The sequence below is a fragment of the Xyrauchen texanus genome, chromosome 3, assembly GCF_025860055.1.
Source record: "Xyrauchen texanus isolate HMW12.3.18 chromosome 3, RBS_HiC_50CHRs, whole genome shotgun sequence".
Classification (NCBI taxonomy): Eukaryota; Metazoa; Chordata; class Actinopteri; order Cypriniformes; family Catostomidae; genus Xyrauchen; species Xyrauchen texanus.
The window spans coordinates 49,738,937-49,766,289 of NC_068278.1; the positions used below are offsets into that span (position 1 = coordinate 49,738,937).

At 38.8% G+C, this 27,353-nt stretch overlaps 1 protein-coding gene across 1 annotated transcript in view; it reads right to left on the reverse strand.

Moving 5' to 3' along the window:
* LOC127624978 (fibrosin-1-like protein) overlaps nucleotides 1–27,353 on the reverse strand; it is a 325,886-nt gene that overhangs the window by 5,458 nt on the left and 293,075 nt on the right. Inside the window, exon 5 of the mRNA XM_052099979.1 lies at nucleotides 15,024–15,053. Within this exon, the coding sequence (XP_051955939.1) occupies nucleotides 15,024–15,053 (30 nt within the window). The remainder of the gene's footprint in view (nucleotides 1–15,023; nucleotides 15,054–27,353) is intronic.

Genomic DNA, 27,353 nt, shown 5'->3' on the forward strand with positions numbered 1-27,353 from the left:
AATGACTAAGAAAGCATGCGTTCATGCTGCTGAATCATCTGGCATGCTCTCTCGCTTGTCAACAAGCTCATGGAATATTTTATAACATGGCAGATAAAGATAACGCTGGTTGCAATGGATCTTCAATCGATCAATGGAAACCAAACCAGCCAATTTTATTGAAGATCTATAACATCTTTATTAAGTTCAATACGTGTGCAGCTTGAGAACGACTTCTGCAGGTAAAGACATTTTCCAACCAAAAGAGTATCAAAACACTTATTAGCCTACATGAAAACACTTATAAAAGTACTATGACATTACCATGTTTTTGGACCATTTGTATCATTACCTTGTAACACAATGTATATACAGTAGTATATGAATATGGTAATCATATGTCAAATTGCCATGGTAATAACATGGTGTTCTTTAAAGTACTTTGAAGCACCATGCAACTACAGAAAAGTGCATAAATAGTTGTATATCAAAGTACCATGGTACTACCATCAGAAATCACATTGCTATTGCCCAGATGTGCTCACACACACACACACCGAATTTGGCCTCTTATCAAAAGCATCCAGTGCATACAGAAATACAACAGCTAGACACAGATTTACAGGATAAGATGAATAGTATACTGTATGTACACAGAGTTTTCTTTTTATAGAGAAATGTGCAAATGAAGAGGTTTGTATAGATAGTAGTATAAATATAAAAAATTAAATGTAAGATAGTAATTCTTCATATTGAACACATGGGTTTGTATAGGCATGTCTTAATATGAATTGACATGTTTGTTTGTTTTATGTGCACATACGTATTGCACCTAATGTATACTTACATTTACATTTACATTTATGCATTTGGCATACGCTTTTATCCAAAGCGACTTACAGTGCACTTATTACAGGGGACAATCCCCCTGGAGCAACCTGGAGTTAAGTGCCTTGCTCAAGGACACAATAGTGGTGGGGATCGAACCATCTTCTGATTAACAGTTATGTGCTTTAGCCCACTACGCCACCACCACTCCTATATACTGTGTATACTGTATTGCACTATACTGTAATATACTGTACCATGGCTTTGACAAATGTCATGTGAATTGGTCTTTTAGATGCTTTGTCTATAACAGTATGCTCTGTGCATCTGTGGTTGAAGAAAAATAATAATGAACAATAATTTTATAGAATTGGGCTGTAAGTGTTCCAAAAATCACTGATGCTTTTCTCTTAGTATTGTGTATTTATTTTTTTATTTAAAACATCTTTGTGCACAGAAATTATGTTTTTTTTTGTATTGTTGGCTAATTTCGTGACTGCCATCTATTATTTTGAATAGTGTGAAAAAGCAAAACAGTGGCCATTCATTTGTTCAATGTGCACAAGATATTTGTGTTGGCACTGCTGATCATGTCAAGTGTCATGTTTGCAGCATCAGATCTATATGCCGTAAAGATCAATCCATAATCACATACAATAGATAGGCTTTCAATACTGTCGTCATGATAACACAGGCTAACGATTGGGGCAAACTCTGTCATGTGACACAACATTTTTGCGTTAATGCCCATTTTATCGACAAAAAGTGTTTCCAAACCATTTTTTCGCAACATTTGATGTATCGACATTTTTTATCGACGTTTATGCGCTTGAGTTTACCAGAAAAATATTATGACGACAATTGTAACATTTTAGCAATAATGTGCATTTCCATCAGCTTTATTTTGATGCGCTAACACATTTTTCATTAAAAATCCTTGGAAGGAAATGTAGTTACTGTTAATGCAAGTCATGATTTCTGTGTCAGTATGTGAAAATGATTCATAATACTAAAATTCTATATAATTGAATGGAAAATAAACCAAATCCTTATGAGAATGCCAGACATTCAACATGGACACAGTTAATGCACAAAAGAACGCAAGTCTGTATTTCCATTCATCTAATTCATTGGATACAGTCCATGTACCATACCAGCTTCTTATAAATGTGCTGTCTTTGTTTATATTGCTGGTGCTTGACAGGGAATGTATTGTGTAATAGGACGCAGACGGTGCAGAAGAACCTTTAGAATTAAATTGCACTTGACCCAGCCCATTAGTGCTTAAGCGTGCGCAATTTCGCCAAACTCACTTGTAACTAGACTTGCCGCATTTTGGCCATACCCATTGACTTTGCATGTTTGACATAAAGCATAGTGCTGCACAGAATTTAATTCAAAGGAAAAACAAGTTTAGTTTTCTTACCCCATTGGGAATAGTTTTTTCTTCTTGTTTTAAGCATAAACCTGACAATATTTTTTAGAATTATCTGAAAACAAGACACACAATCTAATGTCTTGTTTCATGTTTTAATAATGTTTTTATATTATACTGGATAAAAGACAAAATATTTTTTGCAGTATAATACATTTAGGGGTTAGAGGTTCGTCCCGCCAATGATAAAAATGTGTTTTTTACACCATGCAGGATAAAAGCAAAGCTTGTGCGGCTAATACAGCCAGTGTCACATGGAACAACATCATATTTGATGGGACAAATAGCTTGAATTGAGACGGTGACAAGAGAGAAGGAGAAGGGTTAGGGTGTCGATAAAGACAGCAGCACTCGTCAGTTGTAAAGCCCTTCACTTAGAGGGGAAAAATGTCTATGCTTACCTGAAGTGGCTGAAATGGCGGGGTGTGTTATGTGACATGCTGTCACACTGATGTAAGGGAAAAAGATACAAGACGAATGAAATAACAAAAATCCCTTTAAGCTGCCTCACAAAATTGACAGTTTTCAGAAGGAATATATGACAGTTCTGTCCCTGAGTCATGTGACTGTGGGCTAAATCTTAGGATTGCAATCCAACTACTGGATTGACTGGATCATTGATTCTGGTTTTGATTGATTCTGATCTTTAGATTCATATGTGTTCGGAATCCACCTCTGTTTGGAAGCTAGATTTTAGAAAACACAATTCACAGATTTACAATCAACTTCATGACATATTTTTCATTTGGCTTTTTTTTTTCAAACTTTTTTTTAATAGTTTGAATAAGTGAATAAAATGAATGTGTAAATGGTTCAATGAAGTGAACTGTCTAAATGATCCAATTCACTAAATTGAATCAGACTTCCCAATGCTTGCTGTTTGACTTGATACGTACTATAATAGTCCTAAATAACATGTAACATGCTGTGCAAGGACGTCTGGGAATGCTATTGAGCGATGAATGAAATGAATCAATTTGGACTTGTTCAATGAAGCAAACTGTTAACATTAATGATGTATGACTGTACAAAATGTTCTATTTCTTGTTTAATGATTATAAATGTAGTTATACTGACCTTGTATTAATTTAATTAATTTGTCAACTACCCATTTTTTTTTTCATTTGGCTTTTTGTAATAGTTTGAATCAGTGACCAAATGAATCAGTGTGGAAATGGTTCAATGATGTGAACTGTCCAAATGATCCAATTCACTAAAATGAATCACACTTTCCAGTTCTAGCTGTTTGACTTGATACCTACTATAATAGTCCTAAATAACATGTACCATGCTGTGCAAGGACTTCTGGGAACGCTATTGAACGATGAATGAAATGAATTAATTTGGACTTGTTCAATGAAGCAAACTGTTAAAATTAATGATGTATGACTGTACAAAGTGTTCTATTTCTTGTTTAATGAAATTTTATAAATGTGGTTATACTGATCTCGTATTCATTTAATTACTTTGTCAACTACTCTCATTGACAAATTCTGTTACACTCGTGAATAATGGCTTCAACGTATATAGCTAGACAAAAACCAAAAAGACCACAAAGAAAATGCAGCCATTTAAGAACAGGACTTAAGAAATAAATACAAATTAAAACAAAGCAATGATGACAATAATAAAATAACAATTAAAATAATTTAATACATAAATATAAATTTAAAAAGAACAGTAGTTCCAGCATTTTTCAAAACTTTTGGCCACAACGGTGTATGTATTTTCTGGGCTGGATCTAAGCCTCAGGTGGTCTCATCTGTCATGCACTGTGTGAGCTGTTTTCTTTGAATAAGTTGTGATGTCTCTGTTAAAAAGTGAACTCGATCTACACATGAAGCAATTTTATTCAAATCAGCCCAACTGATTACACCCCTCCAGCACACCTGCAGGAGCTTTCATAATGTAGTAATGCGTAAAAACAGCATCATAAGAATGTTCAAGGTCTTTCCACAACTATACAAAGGAGCCATTGTTCCCCTTACACACTGAACTGTGGAAGACACCTGTTACTATTCAACAAGAGAGGAATATGAAAGGTTTACAATTCAGTAAAATTACAAGTTACGTTACAGTGTTTATAATTTTCTTTATGAAAAGCATTTACGAAAGAGTGATTTTTGAAGAGGTAACATGTTATTCTTGTTTAGGCGTTTGTTTGTGGTTTCCAAATTAGATAGACAATTACTTAGACAAATACCTATGCACCTGAAAGCTCTAAAATCAGAATGTTCTGTTGACATTTTCAACAATCATCTTCTTAGTGCCACCTGATTACCTCACCTTAGACCATTATTTCCATCTCAACCTCTCAAAAGAAGAGACAAAAAACATGACCTGATGCATTCCCCCTAAGGAACACAACCCCTCTTTCACTCAATGCTGGAATGCACTGCAATTGCTGCCACATGTTCTCACTGGTGTGAATACTACCTGTATCTGCAACTATCATTTCATGTGCAGAGCAGAGAAATGAACCCTCCATATTCCTGATATGGTAAATCCTACATTAAAACATGGCTGTTCTTCTCACTACAATTGTACAGAGCAGTTATTCGAGTTACTGTAGACTTTGTCCATTTGAACCAGTCTGGCCATTCTCTCATTTCCATCCACAGAACTGCCGCTCACTGGATGTTATTTGTTTTTGGCACAGTTCTGAGTAAATTCTAGTGACTGTTGTGCATGAAAATTCCAGGAGATCAGCAGTTACAGAAATACTCCTTTTTGTAAGTCGCTTTGAATAAAATCCTCTGCCAAATGAATAAATGCAAATGCAAAATACTCAAATCAGCCCATCTGGCACCAACAATCACGCCACGGTCCAAATCACTGAGATCATATTTTTTCCCCAATCTGATGGTTGATGTGAACATTAACTGAAGCCCCTGACCCGCATGATTTTATGCACTGCCCTGCTGCGACACGATTGGCTGATTAGATAATCGCACGGATGATTGTTGGTGGCAGATGGGCTGGTTTGTAACTGCTGATCTCCTGGGATTTTCATGTACAACAGTCTCTAGGATTTTCTCTGTGAGCAGCAGTTCTGTAGATGGACATGTCTCGTTAATGAGAGAGGTCAACAGAGAATGGCCAGACTGGTTCAAACTGACAAAGTCTACGGTAACTCAGATAACCGCTCTGAACAATTGTGGTGAAAAAATTGTATCGCAAAATACTATTCTGAGATGTGGGTTGCTGCTGTTTTGGTGGCACGAGGGGGACTTACACAATATCAGGCAGGTGGTTTTAATGTTGTGGCTGATCGGTATACCGTATAGTGCTGTCAGTAATAAAAAATAAATTAACACGGTTAATCGCATAATGTTTTGTAGTAAATCGTAGATTTTGAAAGTGCTGAAATTTGACACTATACAGTATATACTGTACTTCTTTTCCTATCAAAATGCATTTATTTCCATCTAAGGAAAGAAAAGAAAACTAAACAAAACAAAATGTAACAATGTAATGCTATATTAACATTTTCCAACAAAGCCTTCGATAGTATTAAGATGCACTAAATAGCACCACTTCAGTTAACATTTAATGTTTCCAAAAGTCTAACTGGGAGCTTGACTAATTGAAAGAACTAGTCCCCACATATGTTGCACATAGGTCCCCACACTGCAAAAGACATTAAATCTCTTAAACTAAAATAATTCACAATCTGTTAGTAGACTGTGGCTATCCACTTTACTATAGCAATAGTGAAGCCCGGCTCATGATTCACGTCAGGGCTTTAACCCCAGCGCTGCTTTTAACTCAAAATGAAAAGTGCTTGAAGAAAAAAAAAACCATCTCATTCTGCGGTTTGGTGATAGTTAAGGCTTGACAACTTTTCTGTGGTAATTAAAATGTGCCTTACATAGGCTTAAATACTTGATTTCTATCACAAGTCCCATCTGGGATTGTTTTGTACATCAAATAGCGCTAAGGGATCCTTTCATCATGTAATTGCGTTTGTGTTTATGTGCAGGGTTCTTTTATTTACTGAGATAACAACTCCACCACTCTATCATAGGAGAGAGAATAACGGTCAACAAGCGTGTCCATGGGACAAACGCGTTATGCTATTTTATGCTAAGCCTGTAGGCTCCCCTTGGTAGAAGCACTTTGGTGTGTTTTTTGTGAAGTGTGTGTCAGTGTAATGAATTGGGCGGACATTCTGCCCTTCCAACAAGTGTGGTTTACGTTGTATTAATGGTAAATGTATTAATCACGATTAAGAAAAATGAACCCCTTAAATTTATCGTATGCATTAATGCGTTAATTCTGACAGCTCTAATATATATAGAATGTGTTTCCACTGGGGCAGATGAAATCCACTCAAAGGCGTTCACAGCGCTAGGAGAGAGCTCGCTCCGCACCGCTGCAAATCCTACGATCCACATTGTGAGCATGACATTCGGCTTTCACAGGAATGAATTTAAAACGCTCTCAACTTCGCTCACAACGAGCCATTGGTAACGTAGGGCCAGACTGGATGAACTTGCTAATGCTAGCTGCCTTGCTAACAATTAGGTTAAGTCGAACACCAGATTGATTCCATCCGCACCACAAGATTTCATGACAACGGTTGCCCCCTCTCATCATCTCTAGTGAAGAGAGCGACAGAACAACAGTGATGTGGACAACAGATAAGATATTTCTGCGCTGTAATTTTGAAAATTGTTCTCTAATAACAAACATGCATCATTTCATGCACCCTGTCCCGCTCCGCACGCGTTGCCTCTTTTCCCTGCATGAAGACAGGATGTAGACATGAAGCGCCGCATGAGTTAACGTGGTTTCAAAGCACCTTTTAGACCATAACGCTTTCCCTTCTAAATGTATCTTTATTAATCAGCATGTTACGAGCCTTTAATAATAAACAGATCGATTTCGGTTCTAATTTTGTGAAAATTAATTAGATGTCTGGAATGGATAAGGAAAGACTAAAATTACTAGTTGGTAGACTAGTTTCTCACTTTAATGAAAATATACAAAAGTTTTTTTAATTTTTTAAAAAAACGTTTTCTAAATTTTCTCTTGGGACACCCCTGAACCCACATTCAGCATCATTCCACAGTCACGAGGGCTTCTATGCCACATACTTGGTATCTGAATCTAAAGAAATATAAAAAATATTTCATTTTAATGTAAAAATATTCCAACAAATACTGGACTGCTGTCACTATGCTTCAGAACAAACAGATGATCTTTTAACATTCTTTTTCAATTGATAAACGGTAAAAGATGGTAAAATTGGTAAAGGATCCCGCAGACCCCACTGCTTTGGCCGTCTCTGGATCCCCTGTACAGTTTTGTAAAGACTTTTTTGACTGTTTAGAATACATTTTTTCCTCCTTTTCTTCCATCAACTTTGAAATAAAAAAAGGAAAGTGCAATGTGTAAATGTATATCGTGATAAATATCGATATCGAACAATATGAAAAAGATTATTGTGATAACAATTTTGGCCATATCGCCCAGCTCTACATCTCAGTAATAACACGGGTTACAAGATGTGGTGTAATTCAAACATCTTTTTTAAATATCTCCCGACTAAACAGCATTAACAATAGAAGCACCCGCAGATTCTAGAAACATGTACTCCTTCTCCACTTTCCTTCCTTTATCTCTTGAGAGTGCGTGTTCCCCTCATTAAAGTTCAAGCAGCAACAAGTGAAAATGTAACTATTAATACAATAATCCATTGTATTAAATATAATGCAAAATAAAATAGAAATAAAATAAAGAATAATAATTAGGGCTGTCAATTAATTACATGGTATCCCGATTAATTAACCTTGATTAATCACATATACAAACATTTGCTGAAAGCCCCTCATATAACAATATTTAAATATATAATGATGAAATAATTATACATAGTTATCTTTATATATATATATATATATATATATATATATATATATATATATATATATATATATATATATATATATATATATTATCCATTTTGCAAGTGAATTTGTCAATCAGTTGGAGATTTATTAAGAGGGCTTGTTTCAGGGCCCGTCAATGTACACCTGCGTCAGACAGATGCTTGTGTAGCATCTCGGGTACGTACGTCATAAACATAACATTTTTAGGTCACTGTGTCAAGTTAAATATAGTTTAATAATTAGAACACATCTTGAGATCCCTTAGTTCGAATTTGCACCCCATCAAGTGTTTTGAACGCAAGAAGGTAACGTGTTTTCTTCACTGTATAAACTGCGCATTGCTACACAGCTGAAATTTCAATTACTGCCATCTGGAGTAAACAGGTGGTACTACAAGCTTGCATTTCTCAGGAATCGTCCTTATTACGGTCCAGGGGCATTGCGTAATGCACATGATTAATTACGTAAATTTTTTTAACGCGTTATTTTTTATAAAATTAATGTCACTGAATTAACATGCTAAATCAACTGCCCTAATAATAATATTTATATGAAATAATGACAATGAATAAATAATAAAAAAATGTCACATTAAGTTTAATTGCACCTATGGGTTATCAGTTTGTGTAACGGTTACCCTGTCTTGTTTCACTGTTGCCCTCTTGTTTTCCATCGTGTCACTTTTTCACTTCTTAGTTTTCACTTTAGTCCCTTATGTAACTCCATAGTCCTCTGTTAGCGTTCGTGTTCCCTGTCATTGTTTTCACCTGCCCTCATTAGTTTTGCCGTTTGCTTCTGTTAATCACCTTATTATCTTGTTTGAGTTCTGTTCGTTCATTGGCCCCTTTTCCCCTTGTTTATGTATTTATACCCTGTGTCTTTGTTCAGTCTTCGTCGATCGTCGTTTGATGTCAACCCGGTGTGTGTTTCCTCCTCGAGTCCCCTGTTTGCTTACGTCGTGTTTAACTTACTACTTTATGTTTCATTTCCCCATCGTGGGTTGTTCCTTTGTGTTTTCCTGTTTGGTTCACGCAATAAAGTTCAGACTGCGTTTGGATCCGCATCTCCTCGTCTGCCTCGTTACTCAAGCATAACAGAACGATCGAACCACCCATGGATCCAGCAGTCCAACGTGCGAACTACCATCTGCTCTGCTTAAAGCAAGAGGACCGCCCCATTGAAGACCACATCCACGATTTCCTGAACCTGGCGAGTGTCTCAGACTTCCCGGACTCAGCCTTGGTGGTCTTCTTTAGGGGCAATCTGAACGCGGCACTGAGGGAGCGGTTGCCACAGGCAACGCACGGCTGGACGCTCTGCGACTTCCTGGAGGCGACCTTACTAGTTTGCGGCTCACAGCTCACCGTGGGCGTCGTGGAGGAGGACCCTACCCCTCCACCCACTGTGGAGACCCTTCAGCTGTCCGGGGCTCCCCCTGTCACACCAACCCCGGTCTGCAAGCCAGAGCCCACGCCTGCCCCGGTCTGCGAGCCAGAACCCACGCCTGTCACAGCGAGCGAGCCAGCGGCCACGCATGTCACAGTGAGCGAGCCAGCGGCCACGCATGTCACAGTGAGCGAGCCAGCAGCCACGCATGTCACAGTGAGCGAGCCAGCTGCCACGTATGTCACAGTGAGCGAGCCAGTGGCCACGTATGTCACAGTGAGCGAACCAGCGCCTACGGCCTCTACCATCAGCAAGCCTGAGTCGTCGTCAACCACGGCCAGCGAGCCTGAACCCACGCTGACCAGGAACAGCTTCCCAGCTTCGCCAGTCGCCTCAGCCCGGAGGAGGAGGAGAAGGGAAAGTTCTCTGCTCTCCAGCCTCCGCCAGCCTCCGCCCCGTGCCCTAAACCCCCCTTGGCGCCGCCCTCAGAGCCTCCCGAGCCTCTTATGACTCCGCCTCCCCAGACTCCTCCGGCTCCGCCTCTCGATCCACTCAAGCCTTCGACGGCTCCGCCCTCAGAGCCTCCCGAGCCTCCCACGGCTCCGCCTCTCGAGCCACTCAAGCCTTCGACGGCACCGCCCTCCGAGCCTCCCGAGCCTCCTACGGCTCCGCAGCTCGAGCCACTCAAGCCTTCGACGGCTCCGCCCTCAGAGCCTCCCGAGCCTCCTATGGCTCCGCCTCCCGAGCCTCCTCCGGCACCGTCTCTCAAGCCACTCAAGCCTTCGACGGCTCCACCCTCAGAGCCTCCTACGTCTCTGCCCCCAGAGACTCCAGAGTCTTCCTGGTCTCCGCTCCTAGAACCTCCCACGGCGCCTGTGGCTTCTCCCCAGACCTCCTGACCCAGCCCCAGTCCCGTGGCCTCTTCCCAGGCCCCCTGATCCAGTCCCTGTCCTGTGGCCTCCACCCAGGCCTCCTGACCCTGTTCCCGTCCTGAGTCCTCCCTCCTGGCCTCCTGACCCAGTCCCCGTCCAGTGGCCTCCTCCCAGGTTCCCCAAACCTGTCCTAGCCTGGTGGCCCGCTCCCAGACCATCAAAACCTGTCCCTGTCCGGTCGATACCTCCCTGGGCCCCTAACCCTCATCTCCACTTGTGCCCCCGTGGACTGACTCATTTCCCCCCCGGACTTCCTGTCTGCCCCTGGCACCTCCCGGACCTGCCTGTCTTGCCCTCTGTGCCCCCCGGACTTCCTGCCTGCCCAGTGTGCCCCCCTGGTCTGCCTGTTTGCCCATGTGCCCACTTGTACTGTCTGTTTGCCCCTGGTGCCCTCATGTTGTCCTTGTGGATTTTTGTCTTTTGTTGTTTGTTGTCAAGGATCGTCTGGTATCCGATCCTTGAGGGGGGCTATGTAACGGTTACCCTGTCTTGTTTCACTGTTGCCCTCTTGTTTTCCATCTTGTCACTTTTGCACTTCTTAGTTTTCACTTTAGTCCCTTATGTAACTCCATAGTCCTCTGTTAGCGTTCGTGTTCCCTGTCATTGTTTTCACCTGCCCTCATTAGTTTTGCCGTTTGCTTCTGTTAATCACCTTATTATCTTGTTTGAGTTCTGTTCGTCAGACAGTTTGTCTTCAGTTTGACAATAATCTTTTTTATCTATCTTAATATAGAGAATAATTTGTTAGCCTAAACCTGTTTTAAAGTCTTATTTAAAAAGCTTTTTTTTAATAAGCCTTTTAAACTTTTTTTGTCAGCAAAAACAAGGCAAAGTGATATTACTGAGAAGATGAGAATTCAATTAATAGTGACAGTGTGCCAAAAGCTTGCATATGGCCAGTTATGATTGGGATTGGTATCGAACGATCAGCTGATAAGAAGATCAGTGATGAGTATTGGCTGTAAAAATCCTGATCGGAGCATCCCTAATCTTTATGGTCTACCATAGCATTTACATGGGACTCCAAGGTTCTTCTTGGTATTACCATGGTATCATGTCTTAAAAAGAAAACGTTAGAAAACGAAATATGTCTAAAAGGTGTGTAAAATTAAGCATATTATAATTAAAACAGCAAAACATTACTTTCTTAATAGTCCAGAACTAGCATCAGGATTAACATTAACAGAATTTTAAAAGTAATTATTTCTGTATATTTTGCAGGCATATTGCGGGCACATTGTATGTTGCAGACATTTAAGCATACGCAACATAAATAACTTGTGACCAATTATGTGGATCCATGATGCTGTCATCAAGGATTGTAAAATCTAAATGGGGAGTGGTGAGAGAATCGACCCACGTATTTCCACTCGTTAGGAACAATAAATGGAAAGGTCCCCAAATAAAACTGGAATGCCCTATTTTCTCTTTTCTCCAAAACCTATCATTAAAAGAATACTGGTCACTAAAAGTCCCTCTCCTCATCATGTCAAATCCAAAGAGGTTTTCTCTTACCATCTGCCTCAATGAAGAGAGAGATAAAAGCCTATTGACTAGTGTGAGCAGCGGTTAATGCAAATTGATGCTCGCTATCAATGTATTATTTATAGAGCAAGCCGAAGACATTTTCCACTGAACTGGAAGCTTGGCTTACAGGAGATTAGTTATGCTATCACATTCATTTAGCAGGGAGTAATTGCTTAACTGCAGGGGAATTAACACGTGTTACACTTCCATTGGAGCTACATGCTGTTTATATGGGTGACAGGCATATTAGGGTTATCAATATTAAAAGATAAACAAGTGCTAAAGGTGCTGTGGAAAAATAAATATCAACGGAAAAGATCTAGCAACCTACAAACCGCTAACCAAATCTCGAAAGCACTTGGGACCAGAGTGCATTTGAATAACAAATAAGGCATAATGGTATAATATGAGGCCTGTGTATCAGTGACTATATGGCTGTAGCAGATGTTTATTTTGCAAAAAACATGCAAATTACCTTACAGAGCAAGACTCAAATATGCAGATATCGTATCGATTGCAGATATCAAATATTGTGAAATATTGTGGTATCAAACATTTCATGGTAATTGCATTAGATAGTTTAATCTATTTTAAGGGAAGCCAAATCTAAAAGATATGCAGCTATACTACTACTTGTTTTTGTAAAAATAAAAATATACCATACAAAACTAGCTTGCGTACCATTTTTCAGAAAACAGGATGAGGAAAACAAGGCAAATTCTTAATAACATGTATTAGAGTGACTTTTGCTGACAAAAGGGGTGAATTCACTGAACAGTTGTGTACTTCTGTGCACAACAGCGGTATTCCAGCACAGAAAATGTGTTGCTTTTACTAAGCACCCACAATCCAGTTTAACCAGGTGCTAAATTAACTAAGTTGCACTGTGAGTATTTAAATAAAGTCATTGTGACTCTTTTTAGCTTAAACGCGCATCCTTTCAATGTAATTCTTTCAATCGATTCTCCCCAATCAGTGATGTATCCCACTGAGAATCAAGTTGAAAGAGCCCTTGTTATTGGTGATTCTATTGTATGGAACATGGAAATAGAGACCTCAGCCACTATTGTTAAATGCATTTCATGTACCAGAGCATCTGATATCAAATCAAATTTACAAGTGCTGGCTAATGCTAAACGTAGATTTTCTAAAATTGTTATTCATGTCGGCACTAATGATGTCCAGCTTCGCCAGACGGAAATAACTAGAGATAATGTTAAAGAGGTGTGTGAATTTGCAAAATTGATGTCAGACACTGTAATATGCTCTGGCCCCCTCCCTGCTCATTGTGGTGATGAGGTTTATAGTAGATTAGTGTCACTGAATGGCTGGATGTCGGAGTGGTGTCTGGAGAATAGAATAGGATTTATAGACAATTGGAAGAGTTTTTGGGGTAGACCTGACCTGCTAAAGAGAGACGGACTCCACCCCTCCAGGGAAGGTCCCGCTCTACTCTCTAGTAATTTGGCTCATAGTCTTAATAATGATAGTATTTGACTAACTGGGGCCCAGGTCAGGAAGCAGACAAACTGGTTAATCCGAACGTCTGCTAGCTGCCTTGAGACGTCACACAGGTCACATAAACTACAACACATAGAGACTGTATCACCTAGATATCTCATAGAGACAGTGTCTGTTAAACAAACTACCAAACACAAAACCCACAAAGGTCCAGCAAGATCAATAAATAAACTTCAATTGGTTCAAAATGCAACAGCCAGAGTGCCATCGAGAACCAAGAAATATAATCATATTAGCCCTATTTTATCATCATTACATTGGCTACCTGTTAAATTTCGTATTCATTTTAAAATTCTGTTAACTACGTACAAAGCTTTGAATGGTCAAGCTTCGCAGTACATAAGTGACCTTATTTAATATTAGTTTAATCATTATAAACCATGACTTGCATTATACATCAGTAATATTGGTATTATATTCATGATGTTAGCCAGAGGGGAACTGGCCCCCACAGTGAGTCTGGTTTCTCCCAAGGTTATTTTTCTCCATTAACCAACATCTTTTGGAGTTTTGTGTTCCTTGCCACAATCGCCTTCTCTAAAACATTATATATATTACAGTTTTATCTTCTGTTAATGCCTGATCTTCAATAAAGCTGCTTTGAAACGATGTGTGTTGTGAAAGGCGCTATACAAATAAAAATGACTTGCCTTAAAATAGGTTTATTATTAATTTTGCATTTTTTTCTAAAATCTGTGCTACTTGTCTGCCGCAATTAACATTGCGATAATTACTGCCCATGTAAAGCAGCCGGTAAACAAAATGTTATTAAAAAGAGATATTTTAGTATATGTTATGTAGACAATCACACTTTCATCATATTAAAGGGTCGACTCTGGTACCAGGACTGCATAATGAAGCAATGCCACACAGCCCCAGTAAACTATGGCCAATTGTGGAAGTACTCCTAATCTGCCAGCAAAATTGGGAATTGCACCATGCGATTCGATTTCCACATAACATTTTTGGGCATTATTGTGCCATTACCTAATTCTTTTAGTGAATTGGGTTCTTTATGCAGACAGCATGTTCAAAGAAACAATGCTATCAATGGATGCAATTCATTATTAGTGAATTCCAACCAATGTGTCTTGCACTAATGTAACAATTTTTTCATTATTTAATTCTGAGAGCACAATAGTATTTCCTGCACAGAATTAACAAGCTCAACAAACGTCAAAACAAGTGACTACCATTCTTCTTTAGTTCAAACAACTTCAAACAAGTTGATTTGACATCCAAACACAGTGACACCTCAGAGAAACCTTAAAATACTTCTACATTAAGTGTACTCACTCTCTATCACACTGTTTTTCCTCTTTGTATCTCTGTAATATGCAAATAATAAAAAATCGCAAGAACACTGGCAGCCATTTTCTGCCATCTACACACATACACAAACACACATCCAAATAGAAGACAGCCTTTCATACTATAAACTCCAAAATCACTCTTACGCTCTCTGCGGTGGGTTAGGTAAACAGAAACACACACACAAACACTCTTGAAAAGAAGTCTTACCTTGTCATCGATGTCACTCTCGCTGTCACACTGCAAGATAGTGAGAAAAGAAAGATATGAGAGAATTATTCATTCATTCTCCGACCTCATTATCAGTTCAGGTATGAATTTTATCTATGCTCTTATTTTCATTCTTTCTCTCCTTCAGTGACACCTTTCAACAAAAATGGAGGTGATGAAGGGGGAAAAAATTATACATTTCAAAGAGTATGCCATAGTTCAAAAGTGAGACCTTAAAATGTAACTTTTCCATCAGGTTTCGGTAGTGGGTATGGCAGTCGAGCAACTCAATGACTGATAATAGAAAGTTGAGGGGAAATATTTTGTATATGGGAGAAATGCTGGCTGCCAGGCAGCCACTGAAATCTTACCTAACAGCCTTACCTAAAGCTTACCCCAATACTTAGGTGATAAACTCAGAGCTTTAAAAGAAAAGAAAATCAGTGGCACTGCTATTTTAAAACACAAACTATGTGAGATTCACATCTCACACTGTTTCACGGTTTTACTTTATGCTTTAATGTGCTCTAAAAAGCAGAAAAGTATGGAGAAATTTAGAGGAAAAGGTAGGAAAAGTTTATTCAAAGCATCAAAAAATATCTCCGAGCTGAAGCGCAGCGGATAGCGCAATTTACTCCTGACACGCTGAAGTGTAGTGCATATGTTGGGTGATGAAAGGTCAAGTTTAACCTGTGATACATCCCAATCCCATTCCCTTCCCTCCCCAATTTCCAACTACTTTCTACCATATCAGAAAAACAAAGAGGACAAAGCCACCATTGTGCCCTTGAGCAAGGCACTTAACTCCAGGTTGCTCCAGGGGGATTGTCCCTGTAATAATTGCACTGTAAGTCACTTTGGATATAAGCGCCTGCCAAATGCATAAATGTAAATGTAAAAGTGCATTGAGACACCTTTTTAAAGTTGGTATTAAGATGCATCTCGAGTGATCTGATCACATGTGGTCAGAAGAGACACATCGCTGTTTACACTTGGTCACTTAAATATGTCTCCTGTGTCCACTTGACACTACGTCAATGTGGTACTGTCTGATGATAAACCACAAAAAAGTAAAAACAAATACAAAAAAAGAAGCAAAAAAACACAGCACACTGTTTCACCCAGATGCAGCTGAAATTCAATATAAGCACCAACGCAACATTTCGAGCATAATTCTTAGTTATTTTGGTGGAGTACCTGTATTAACTGAGCTTAAGATGTGTGTGCTTCTCATCTGTGTCTCTGCATGTTGATATCAGACACACTGAAGTTCTGTGAAGATCTTGTGCATGTATACTGTATGTAAGTTCTTTTTCATATTTTCAGATATGGTTAATTCCTTTTGACGCAACCGTCAAAGTTCAAAACGTTTAGCTCAATTTTTGACTGACAGGTGAGAGGTGGTGCTATGCAGCTGTCCGGGACGCTTTCAGGACGGATTAGAGCTTGCTTACAGCTCAAATGGGATGTGGTAACATGCGGTATATGGATATTGTAATCCGATCACAAAACATTTTGCATCCCAATAACAACTGTACTGAACATCAGATCACCCAAACCCATCTTAATACCAGGTGTAACATGAAACAAACAACGAGAAATAAAATGTTAACTTATTTACTTTTCTGTAAATACGTTCCTGGTCTTATTGTGCACAATTCTGTGGTTCTTGTTGTTTCAAAAAAAAAAAGTTTGTCTCCGAATGTTAATAAAAATATAATAAATTACTCACTCATCATTTTCACCAGAGAAAGTTTTCCTTTTTTTAAGCTCTCACATCCAATTGGGTTGCCAACTTAGTGAATATGGGACATTTGAGCATTCTTGAGTGCTTCAATATGGTACTTTCACCATTCGGGGTGGGTTTGGGTGCTCCCCTGCGACCACTTCACCACTTTAATACTGCGGGATTTCTTAATTTCATCAAAAACAGAATATCTACTCCAACCACATATAGGCCACGTCCACACTAATACATTTTAGTTTGAAAACACATTTATTTGGATATGTTATGCCTCATATCCACACTGGAATGTCACGCATCTCCAATTAAAACAAATGCTTTCAAAAATACTCTCTATAACCACATACTTTGCAAAACGATGATGTTAGCAGTCTTAAAATTGAGTTTTTAAATGAAAAACTGTTAGTGTGGACGTTGCCTTATAGACCACTTTTCCTGATCCAATCAAATAAATGGGTAAAAGTGCATTTAAAGCTACATGACAGTCTTTGCTTGTGTTATGCTATGTACTGTATGTAAGCATACTGTATGTGTCATAAGCCTCTTTCCTGACAAAAGAAATACAAAATAACAAGACATTATGTGGAGTACATTAGATTCCACTGGCAATCCATTAGCACCAGTGTGCCGGGTCACTGCACACAAGAAATGTTTTCCTGAAGAATCTCATCAGTATTAGTCTATCCAGCATGACTTTAATCTGCTGTGCAGCAAAGCTAGTTAAGAGAAAGGTGAAGGGTGCAGGCAAGAGGGTTTTATAAACGACTTAAACAAATTTACAGGGGACACTGGAGCACAGAAAATAGCGAGTAATACAAACTTTAAAACGTCTAAAAAATCGAATTAGGATACACTGTCTCGCTCTCTGCCTGTAACAAAATACCCTCTATGACACTTACCAGGCGCTGGAGTGCCTTATTCTTCCATAAATATTTTATGCCAGGCCATTATTTCACACTTGCGCTTCAAGCCTTTCATTTGTACGTGTGGCGCAGGACATTTCGGGTCTCGCAGCACAAATGGACAGCAATTATACATATGCAAATGAGCAATTACAAGCCATTTGCACTTTAAGGAGTGATCACAACCACTTACTTTTGTTTTCTTAATGAGGATCAGAAGTTCGTCCCTTCTTCTAAAACATTTCCATTCATCTTTGTTTAGTCTCAATTAAGAGTACGACAATTGTTTATGTCTGAGTTCAAGTATATTATTTGGTGAAAAATTGGGAGATATTCACATGTGTCTATAGATTAAAGGGAAAGTTCACCCAAAAATGAAAATTATGTTATCATTTACTCACCCTCATGTTGCTCCATGGTGACCATTTTCTTTCAATCTATGAAAAACAGATGCAATTAACGTGTATGGTGACTGAGGCTAGCTATTTTTTTTCTTCATACAGGTAATCATACAGGTTTGGAAGAACAGGATGGGTAAATTATGACAATTTAAATGTTTGTGTATTCTATCCCTTTAACAAATCTCCAAAACTTTTAACTGGCTGGTTGTAGACGTGAACAAAAACAAGGCTCTGAAGAATAAAAGTAAAGTCCTTTCAATGTGTCACACTGTTATATACATGGGTCTAGATCGTTCGGCTGACAAAAAACTGCAAATATGTATTTCCACTAATTTCCAGTGGACAAAAAAAATTGAAATTTTCATTAGCTGAACGATTGATAAGGTACACATAAGTACTACATATTGAACAGACTGCACTTCTATCCCTCACAGCCTTATTTACGTTTGCATCAAATAAAATATGGCAACTATACTATACAGTAGCTTTTAGAGATGAATAAGACAAAATAACTTAGCCTCCAATCTATCTGTTCAGAGGTTACGCAAAAAGGATGATGAGTCACCTTAGTTTGGACCATTCATAGGCTTTGCAATCTTTGGATTTATGGCATGTTTAACCTCAATATTTTTTTATCATACTTATATTAGTTTAATTACATTATACTATTGTATAATGTAGATATTTTAGATTCCCTAACTTAACCCAACCCCTAAATATAACCACTTATAAACAATACGAAACAAGTAACAGGCAAGTTAGCACATGGACGAACTTGATTTTAAGGGGTGTAACATGAAACAGATTTTAGTTCAAAATCATAACTTGCAACATTAATACAGAATTCAATCGATGTGGATCGTGATTGGGAATATGCGTTTTATAGTATTAATATTACTGTCTTATAATTATTATTTTGTAATCTTATAATGCACGTTTTGCACTGCTTCTTATCCAATTTTTGTGAGTGAGCTAATTCTGAGCACTATTTTCGTGTCACCGAAAAGCTCAATTGGGCATGGGTGAGAGAGAGCTTGCACTTCTGTGGGTGTATGTGCGCAAACTGTGGGTGCATTATATTATAATGAAGAGGTACAAAGTGTAATTAGCTATTTTCCTAAGAAATAGATCATTGCGAGAACCACGTCTATTCTCGGTGCAAAGTCTAAAGTCAGTTCCTGCAATTTCAGTTTAGGGATTCCACCAGCATATGATATCAAAGAACTATCCATCACTTTTAATACTAGCCATGACTTGTGTGACAGTAGATCATTATGATGATGATGATGATGATGATTATTAATAATAATAATCATAATTGTATCATTTTGCAAAGTGCCTTTCCAAAGCTCAGGGACACTCTGCAGAAATTAAACATAAAACATAAGAAACATACAAAATAATGAACAATGGGAGAGCACACAGTCTCTCCCATTGTTCAGTCTCAGAGAGGCCAATAGAGAACACACAAAACACAAACATCTGAGGCCGGAGCAGCACAGCTGACAATACAGCCACAGAGCAGGGTATTCCTCATGGCAAGAGGAAACACAAACATCCTTTGTGGTTAACACTAAAATGCCATAGCAATGGAACGACGGCAGACAAAACAGGACAGAGTTCACAGCAAGGACCTAGTTATTGCTCAAAAGAACATAAGACACAAATGGTCCATATTTCTACTCTTTAAATGCATTGCATACAGCCCATTTACACTACCAAATTCTTATCAACAGGCTGTCTTCATTTTTATTGATGTTGCTTGGAATTAAATATAAATGAGTACAAACAGAGCAATAACCGAAGAACCTCTGAATTAAATTGCACTTGACCCAGCCCATTAGAGCTTTGCATGTGCAATTTTGCCAAACCCACTTGCTCCTAGACTCCTAGATATTGCACACAATTATCAAAACTTCATGCCCACTGACTTTGCTTGTATGATGTATTGCATAGTACCCAACTTAAGACTTAGGACAAGGTTCACTAAACAGTTGCACCACTTTTGCGCATGGTATTTCAGCACAAATACTTGAATCTTATTCACTAAACACCTGCAATCACGTTTAGCGTCTGCAATCAGCGCTGAAATTGCACTGCATCGTCAATATTTAAATGAAGTAATTGTCATTCCTTTCCGAGCAAACACGCCTCATTTCTATTTAAATTAGGCTAATTAAAGATTGTGTATCATTCACAAAACTCCATGCAACTTGCCCTGTGCAATTTATACTGAGCTATTACCGGCAAATGAAAGTAGGCGGTAAAATATATATATTTTTTTAAAGATACGTTTTTGAAAATTTGTAACCAATCATTTCAGCAGTAATTAATCAAATACTCAACAAATTATGTTGAACAGTGTTATAACCTGGCATATATCCAAATGTGCTGTGTCGTCAAGCACACATTCTGCATGTTTAAGAGATGATCCAGGTGTCTAGATCAAAATAATGCTGTTCAGTCCCGGCGGGGTGTCAAATATGGTGGTCTGCAGCATCCTCGGCTATATTGTGTTCAGAATCAGACCGCAAGATCAGAATTGCACGTGCAAATTGCATTCAGGAGCGTTGCCTGATCTGATCTGCATAATTCCTTTAGAGAATTGGGCGTTAACAAGCGCAGTTAGTGTGTGCAAAAAAAACTAGAGGGTGCAATTAGATGGTGCAATTCATTCTTAGTGAATCTGCCCCTTAGTGCTTTTAAAATAATGCCCATCAATTTTCAAATTTTCAAAACATTTTTAAAGATGAAGTAATTTTCATTTATACAATAGTTAACTGGATTATCCAAAAATAAGATCAAAAATCTTTCACCTTGACATAAATTTAGATTTCGGTCATACAATACACTATTATTTAATACTTAGGGGTAAAGGAGACCTTTCATTCAGTTTCTGTCAGTTTGCTAAACAATAACAACAGGTCCATTTAAACAGTGGTCCATAAAAATACTTTTTGTGGTTTATTTTGTTTGAATGTGTCCTGTTCTTTCCGTATGCTCACATGCAAAGGCTATGCTCAAACATACAACCTCCCACACAAGGTTAACCGCACACTTTCCTACAGCCAGCATGAAAATAAAGATTAGACAAAAGCTAAAGCCAGAGACAGTAAAACTCTTCAACCAAAGTCATATGGATTTGGAACAACATGAGGATGAATACATTATGAATTTCTATTTTGGGGCGAACTATACATTTAAATTCATAATTCACCCTATGCAACGTTTAGCAGGCACTCTTTGTGTGTTCAGATGTGTAATGTACATTTGTGTGAGTCTGTACTGCAGATTAGAATGGGCCCCATTCATTGACTTGCCATGATTTGTAGCACTATGCAGCACTGGCTAAACTATTCCTAATTGCTCAGCTCTGCTCATCACAAGTCATCCATTGTAGGTCCAAGGCATTAGCACAAACAAAGTGGATTAGCTAATTGTCAATCATGTTCTTAATAAAGTGGGATTTTCCTGTTATGCACTGTGGCAATGACTCAAGTGCACTATATGGCTACATTTCTTTGCTGTAGTAGGTAAGTACAGTAAGTCACTGACTGCAGTAAGTAAATGCAACAAAGGGCATAATGTGTTTGACTGTATCTAGCATAAGGGGCATTGCAACATACGCCCAACCCTGAAAGTAATGCGTGATACTCAGAAGAGAGATTGTTCTATTACTGAGTGATAGGAATGAATGAGTGTGAAAAAAAATATCTTTGCATTAGTGATATGAATATAAGTGCACTCTGTGGGTGTGCATATGCATACAGTGTACTTTGAACACACAGAACTCAGGCACATTTACATCCTGTGTGACAAAAAGAGGCTCAACTGAACCCAAAAGACCAAAAGGGCGCAAAAAAAAAGCATAACTTAAAATAAATGAGGAAGCAATTATGACTAACCAGAACGATTCTGAGTATGAAAAGAACAAATACAATTTTAAGTTCTATTAAATTATGAGATTAAATGAATTGGTATAAGAAAAATGTCTAAGTTTAAGAAATAGATTTGCATTTGAATTGAAATAAAAACGACACAATGGGTACTCATACAAAATAGTACCATTGAAAAAAACAAAAAGTGTTATTTTCATATCTTTTTCTTATAAAAACAACCTATTTTACAGTGCACTAAACAACAGCCCAAGAATATAAAATATATGGAGTGCGGTTTTGAAAAGACAGCAATGACAAATAAATACTACTATAAAAGCAGCTGACACAGACAGGGCAAAAAACATCAGAAAGAAACAGTGAGAGGTGTAATAAAATTTTGCATTATGTTTACGTGTGACATTACAGCTTCTAACGTCATTTCCTGTGAAGATGTCTTATATATTCAAACGGCATTTTTCACATTTGCTATTCGTGCTTTATTTACAGAGTACCACATAAACACTGCAGCCTCTGCGTGTTTGCACACGAGCGAGCAAGTGTGATTTAATCACAGCGAGTCTCGCTCTGAACCCCGTGGCTTTGGTTATGGCCTGCCGACGGGCTCATACATTTCAGCAGAAATAGGAATGGAGGTGGTGGTGGTGGTGGTGGGGGGTAATATTTCAGAACATTTTCCTGGCAGCATTTTAATAGACGTGCACACTGAAGGGGGAAGACAATAAGCGTTGCGCATCCCGGAGCACATTAAAACCGACTGCCCAAATCAATAACACAGTTGCACCTGTCACATGCTGAGGAGATTGGGAATGAATTGGCCTTGGAGAGGGAGTGAGAAACTAGCCTGACGACAGCCATGCTGGCTCAACATCAGCGTCTGCCTGGGGACGTCTGGATGAATACTGATTCCAGCAGTACATGATGCCAGAGACACCAACGATATGCAAAACCAGATCTCAGCACCTTCCATGAATACATTTCACTGTCAGCGCCATGGCAACAGAACAACAGTGACATCATCAGGGCTGTCAGCGTGTGTAATAATAATGGGGCCTGTCTGGTGCTAATCTGAAACAACAATATTCATCTCGTGATCCGTATTGTGAAGAAAATGACACTGCGAGCAGTTCGTAAATTTGGCTTCATTATCTTAACACTGGGAATATCCTCAAGTCCACTATTTTTTTTTTAAATGCTGGAGAGGACAGTAGATTTAAAAATAATTTAATAATTACTGAATAGACAGGGTCCAAAATGAACACTGGCCAAATGGCAAATAATGGCTTTGGCGAGTCACACTATTAGCTACTATAAAAAAAACATGATTTAAATTAAATTGTAAGTGACTGTTAAACCGGTATTTTTTTATTATTTGTTCAAACCGATTTGTAAATCACCGTAAGGGATAACTTTAAGAGAGCGAGTGAAGAAAAAAAGAGGTCTGTAACATATTGGAACCATAAACAACCAAACAATTTGATACAGTCTATATAAACTACTTCCAAAACAGTGATGAACAGCAGTAATGAACTAAATGATGAACTAATGAACAAAAATGTTGCCAATTTACATTTACAAAAATGTAAATGTAATATGTAGCTGCAGGCAGACCTCCAAGAAGGGGCGCGGGAGCACCAAACCACCAGCAAAGATACAGGGAGTACCTAACTCTTTACCTAACTCTTTCCCTAACCCTAACCATGAGTGAAAGTGACACCCCCTTTTGGAGTTGGAGCAAGCCCCTTTGGGGTAACCACACCCCCTTCTGGTGTAGCCCCACCTCTTTCGGAGATTTCATCCCCTCCATTTGGAGATCTCCGGCCTGCAGCCATACCTTCTTGAAAAATTCTATTAATCATTATCTGATTGAATATACTTGCTCAAATTAATCAGAATTCCCAAAACTAACAGCACCTGTATACATAGATCAACGAGATGCTTCTGAATGAAATCTCAAGCCTCAAGGTCAACTGTCAATGATGTACTGTAAGTTCAAGCTATGAAAGAAACTTCTTCCTAGAAAGTCATTATTGAGGTGAAGGTCAAAGATTACCTTAAGGCATCCAAAGGTACACTCAACACACAATATCCATTTTACCAGGGAGTGAGTCCGTGAATAATTCAAGACCGTGCTGTATTTGTTAGTGTTCACTTTAGTCGAGTCTCTCTCTTAAAGGCCCACAGAGAAAATATGATGAGTCACTTTAGAAGGTCTTTGGGGACTAAACATAGATCATAGTATCGTAACTCCAACTAGCGTGACAAACAACGAAAGTGAAACGCTAAATAAATTCACCGTAGCAATGTAAGGACAAACAATTCCAGTGGCTACTTAAAACAAAGGCACATTAGAAAAAACTATTGGCTGCTAACAATGGCAAAGGAAAGACAAATAATCTGAATGTTTTAGCCTATAAATATATCAACATCCCGACTTAAGGTCAACAAAGAGTTTTTGCAGAACTTTTGCCAGCATAATATTTCAGTAATTTTGCTAAAGCAACAAACTTCATAAATGAAAAGACACCGGCTCTCCTTGACCTCTGCATAAATGATGGATAAAAACCATCAGCCCACGCTTTGATTTGAACAAGGCATCAAATCCATGCACCAGTTTGACATGTGACTATGCCTTTGGGCTTTATGGGAAGTGACTGGGCAGCCCAGGATCCAATGAGAATATACATTAAGAACTATTATTCTGATGGGGAGGTTGAAGGAACAGAGAAATAACAATGCATATAGGAAGAAAAAAGGGTGAACTGATGTGGGAGGAAGGCAGAGAGAGATGAGATACAAGAGAAGATGAAGAGAGACAATAAAGAAGAGACTTAGGATGTTTAGGTGCATTTAGGTGGCATTCTAGGTCTACCAATTCTACTCAATTTCAGAAGAGTTGGAGGGCATACTGTGTGTATTTTAAGGTGTGTGAAGTCAATTCAATGACAAAGAAACATACAAGAACACCTGAGCTACAAAGTGAGTATTACTAAATCTCCTAAAATAGCTGAACAGAAACAAAATTGACCCCAAATTTAGGCCCAGATATACTTCATACAAATCGAAGAACAAAAGTGTCATAATTAGTTTTTTTGCATTAGTTTGGGTGGTTCGTAACAGCTCGCCTGGGTGAACTTTTCTGAAAATTTTTTACCGGCTGCTAAACACTTTCTCATTGCCATTGGTCCACGTCATCAGTAGGTGTGATATGAAGCTCCACCTACCTTGAGGCTGACAGCTAATTCAGTTTATCTTGCTCAGTCAGTACAAATCCATCAACAACAACACACCGGCAGGGGCGGACTGGCTGTCGGGAGCACCGTGCGTTTTCCCGGTGGCCGCTAGGTAATTTTGGCTGGGCAGCTGCTGCGCAAGTACCAGCCTGTCCTACAGGCAATATATGAGGCCGCCTTCAGCTCCGACTTCCAGCGCAGACCCCATTACAGAGCGAATATTAAATAAATGATGTAAGGTAAAGCCAATACAATGGTTTTTATTTTGAAAGAATGAAACAGCTTTTATTTTGAAGTTACATCCGTATGTTCACATTAAGGCTGTACCTCATGTGGACCTTGTTATTTGACATAAAAATCACAATAATGGATCTAAGTATATGATGAGGTCTGAATAATCACAAAATGACAAATAACTGCAAGTTACAACAAATACAATAACAGCCGTGTAAATAAAATCAGTAAAAGCAAAGCTATGAGCAGTACATAGTCATTTGTATAATTTATTCATACCGCAAAGCATTAATGTCCTGATAAAAATGCAGAAACTAAGTAATGAACAATATTACTTTGTGGCTATTTGAGGCTTACTTTGTTTAAAAGATAGCAGAAACAGCACTTGTCAAAGCATAGGGCTTTTCACCTTTTCTCAAGCATAATCAGATGAAGGAATTAAAACACAGCAGATATAAAGATGCAACAAATTCACATAGTGTGAAAAATATGAGCAATTCATCTGCAAAATATTTGCAAAGACCTACACTTAAAGAGGTATGTTTATTTGACTTTTTACATATATTTATATTTGTTTACAGTGGGTACGGAAAGTATTCAGACCTCCTTAAATTTTTCACTCTTTGTTATATTGCAGCCATTTGCTAAAATCATTTAAGTTCATTTTTTTTCCTCATTATTGTACACACAGCACCCCATATTGACAGAAAAACACAGAATTGTTGACATTTTTGCACATTTATTAAAAAAGAAAAACTGAAATATCACATGGTCCTAAGTATTCAGACCCTTTGTTCGGTATTTATTAGAAGCACCCTTTTGATCTAATACAGCCATGAGTCTTTTTGGGAAAGATGCAACAAATTTTTCACATCTGGATTTGGGTATCCTCTGCCATTCCTCCTTGCAGATCCTCTCCAGTTCTGTCAGGTTGGATGGTAAACGTTGGTGGACAGCCATTTTCAGGTCTCTCCAGAGATGCTCAATTGGGTTTAAGTCAGGGCTCTGGCTGGGCCATTCAAGAACAGTCACGGAGTTGTTTTGAAGCCACTCCTTTGTTATTTTAGCAGTGTGCTTAGGGTCATTGTCTTGTTGGAAGGTGAACCTTCGGCCCAGTCTGAGGTCCAGAGCACTCTGGAGAAGGTTTTCGTCCAGGATATCCTTGTACTTGGCCGCATTCATCTTTCCCTCGATTGCAACCAGTCGTCCTGTCCCTGCAGCTGAAAAACACCCACACAGCATGATGCTGCCACCACCATGCTTCACTGTTGAGACTGTATTGGACAGGTGATGAGCAGTGCCTGGTTTTCTCCACCCACAAAAAGTTCTATCTTGGTCTCATCAGACCAGAGAATCTTATTTATCACCATCTTGGAGTCCTTCAGGTGTTTTTTAGCAAACTCCATGCAGGCTTTCATGTGTCTTGCACTGAGGAGAGGCTTCCGTCGGGCCACTCTGCCATAAAGCCCCGACTGGTGGATGGCTGCAGTGATGGTTGACTTACTACAACTTTCTCCCATCTCCCGACTGCATCTCTGGAGCTCAGCCAGAGTGATCTTTGGGTTCTTCTTTACCTCGCTCACCAAGGCTCTTCTCCCCCGATAGCTCAGTTTGGCCGGACGGCCCGCTCTAGGAAGGGCTCTGGTCGTCCCAAACGTCTTCCATTTAAGGATTATGGAGGCCACTGTGCTCTTATGAACCTTAAGGGCAGCAGAATTTTTTTTGGAACCTTGGCCAGATCTGTGCCTTGCCACCATTCTCAAGTCTCTGAGCTCTTTAGGCAGTTCCTTTGACCTCATGATTCTCATTTGCTCTGACATGCACTGTGAGCTGTAAGGTCTTATATAGACAGGTGTGTGGCTTTCCTAATCAAGTCCAATCAGTATAATCAAACACAGCTGGACTCAATTGAAGGTGTAG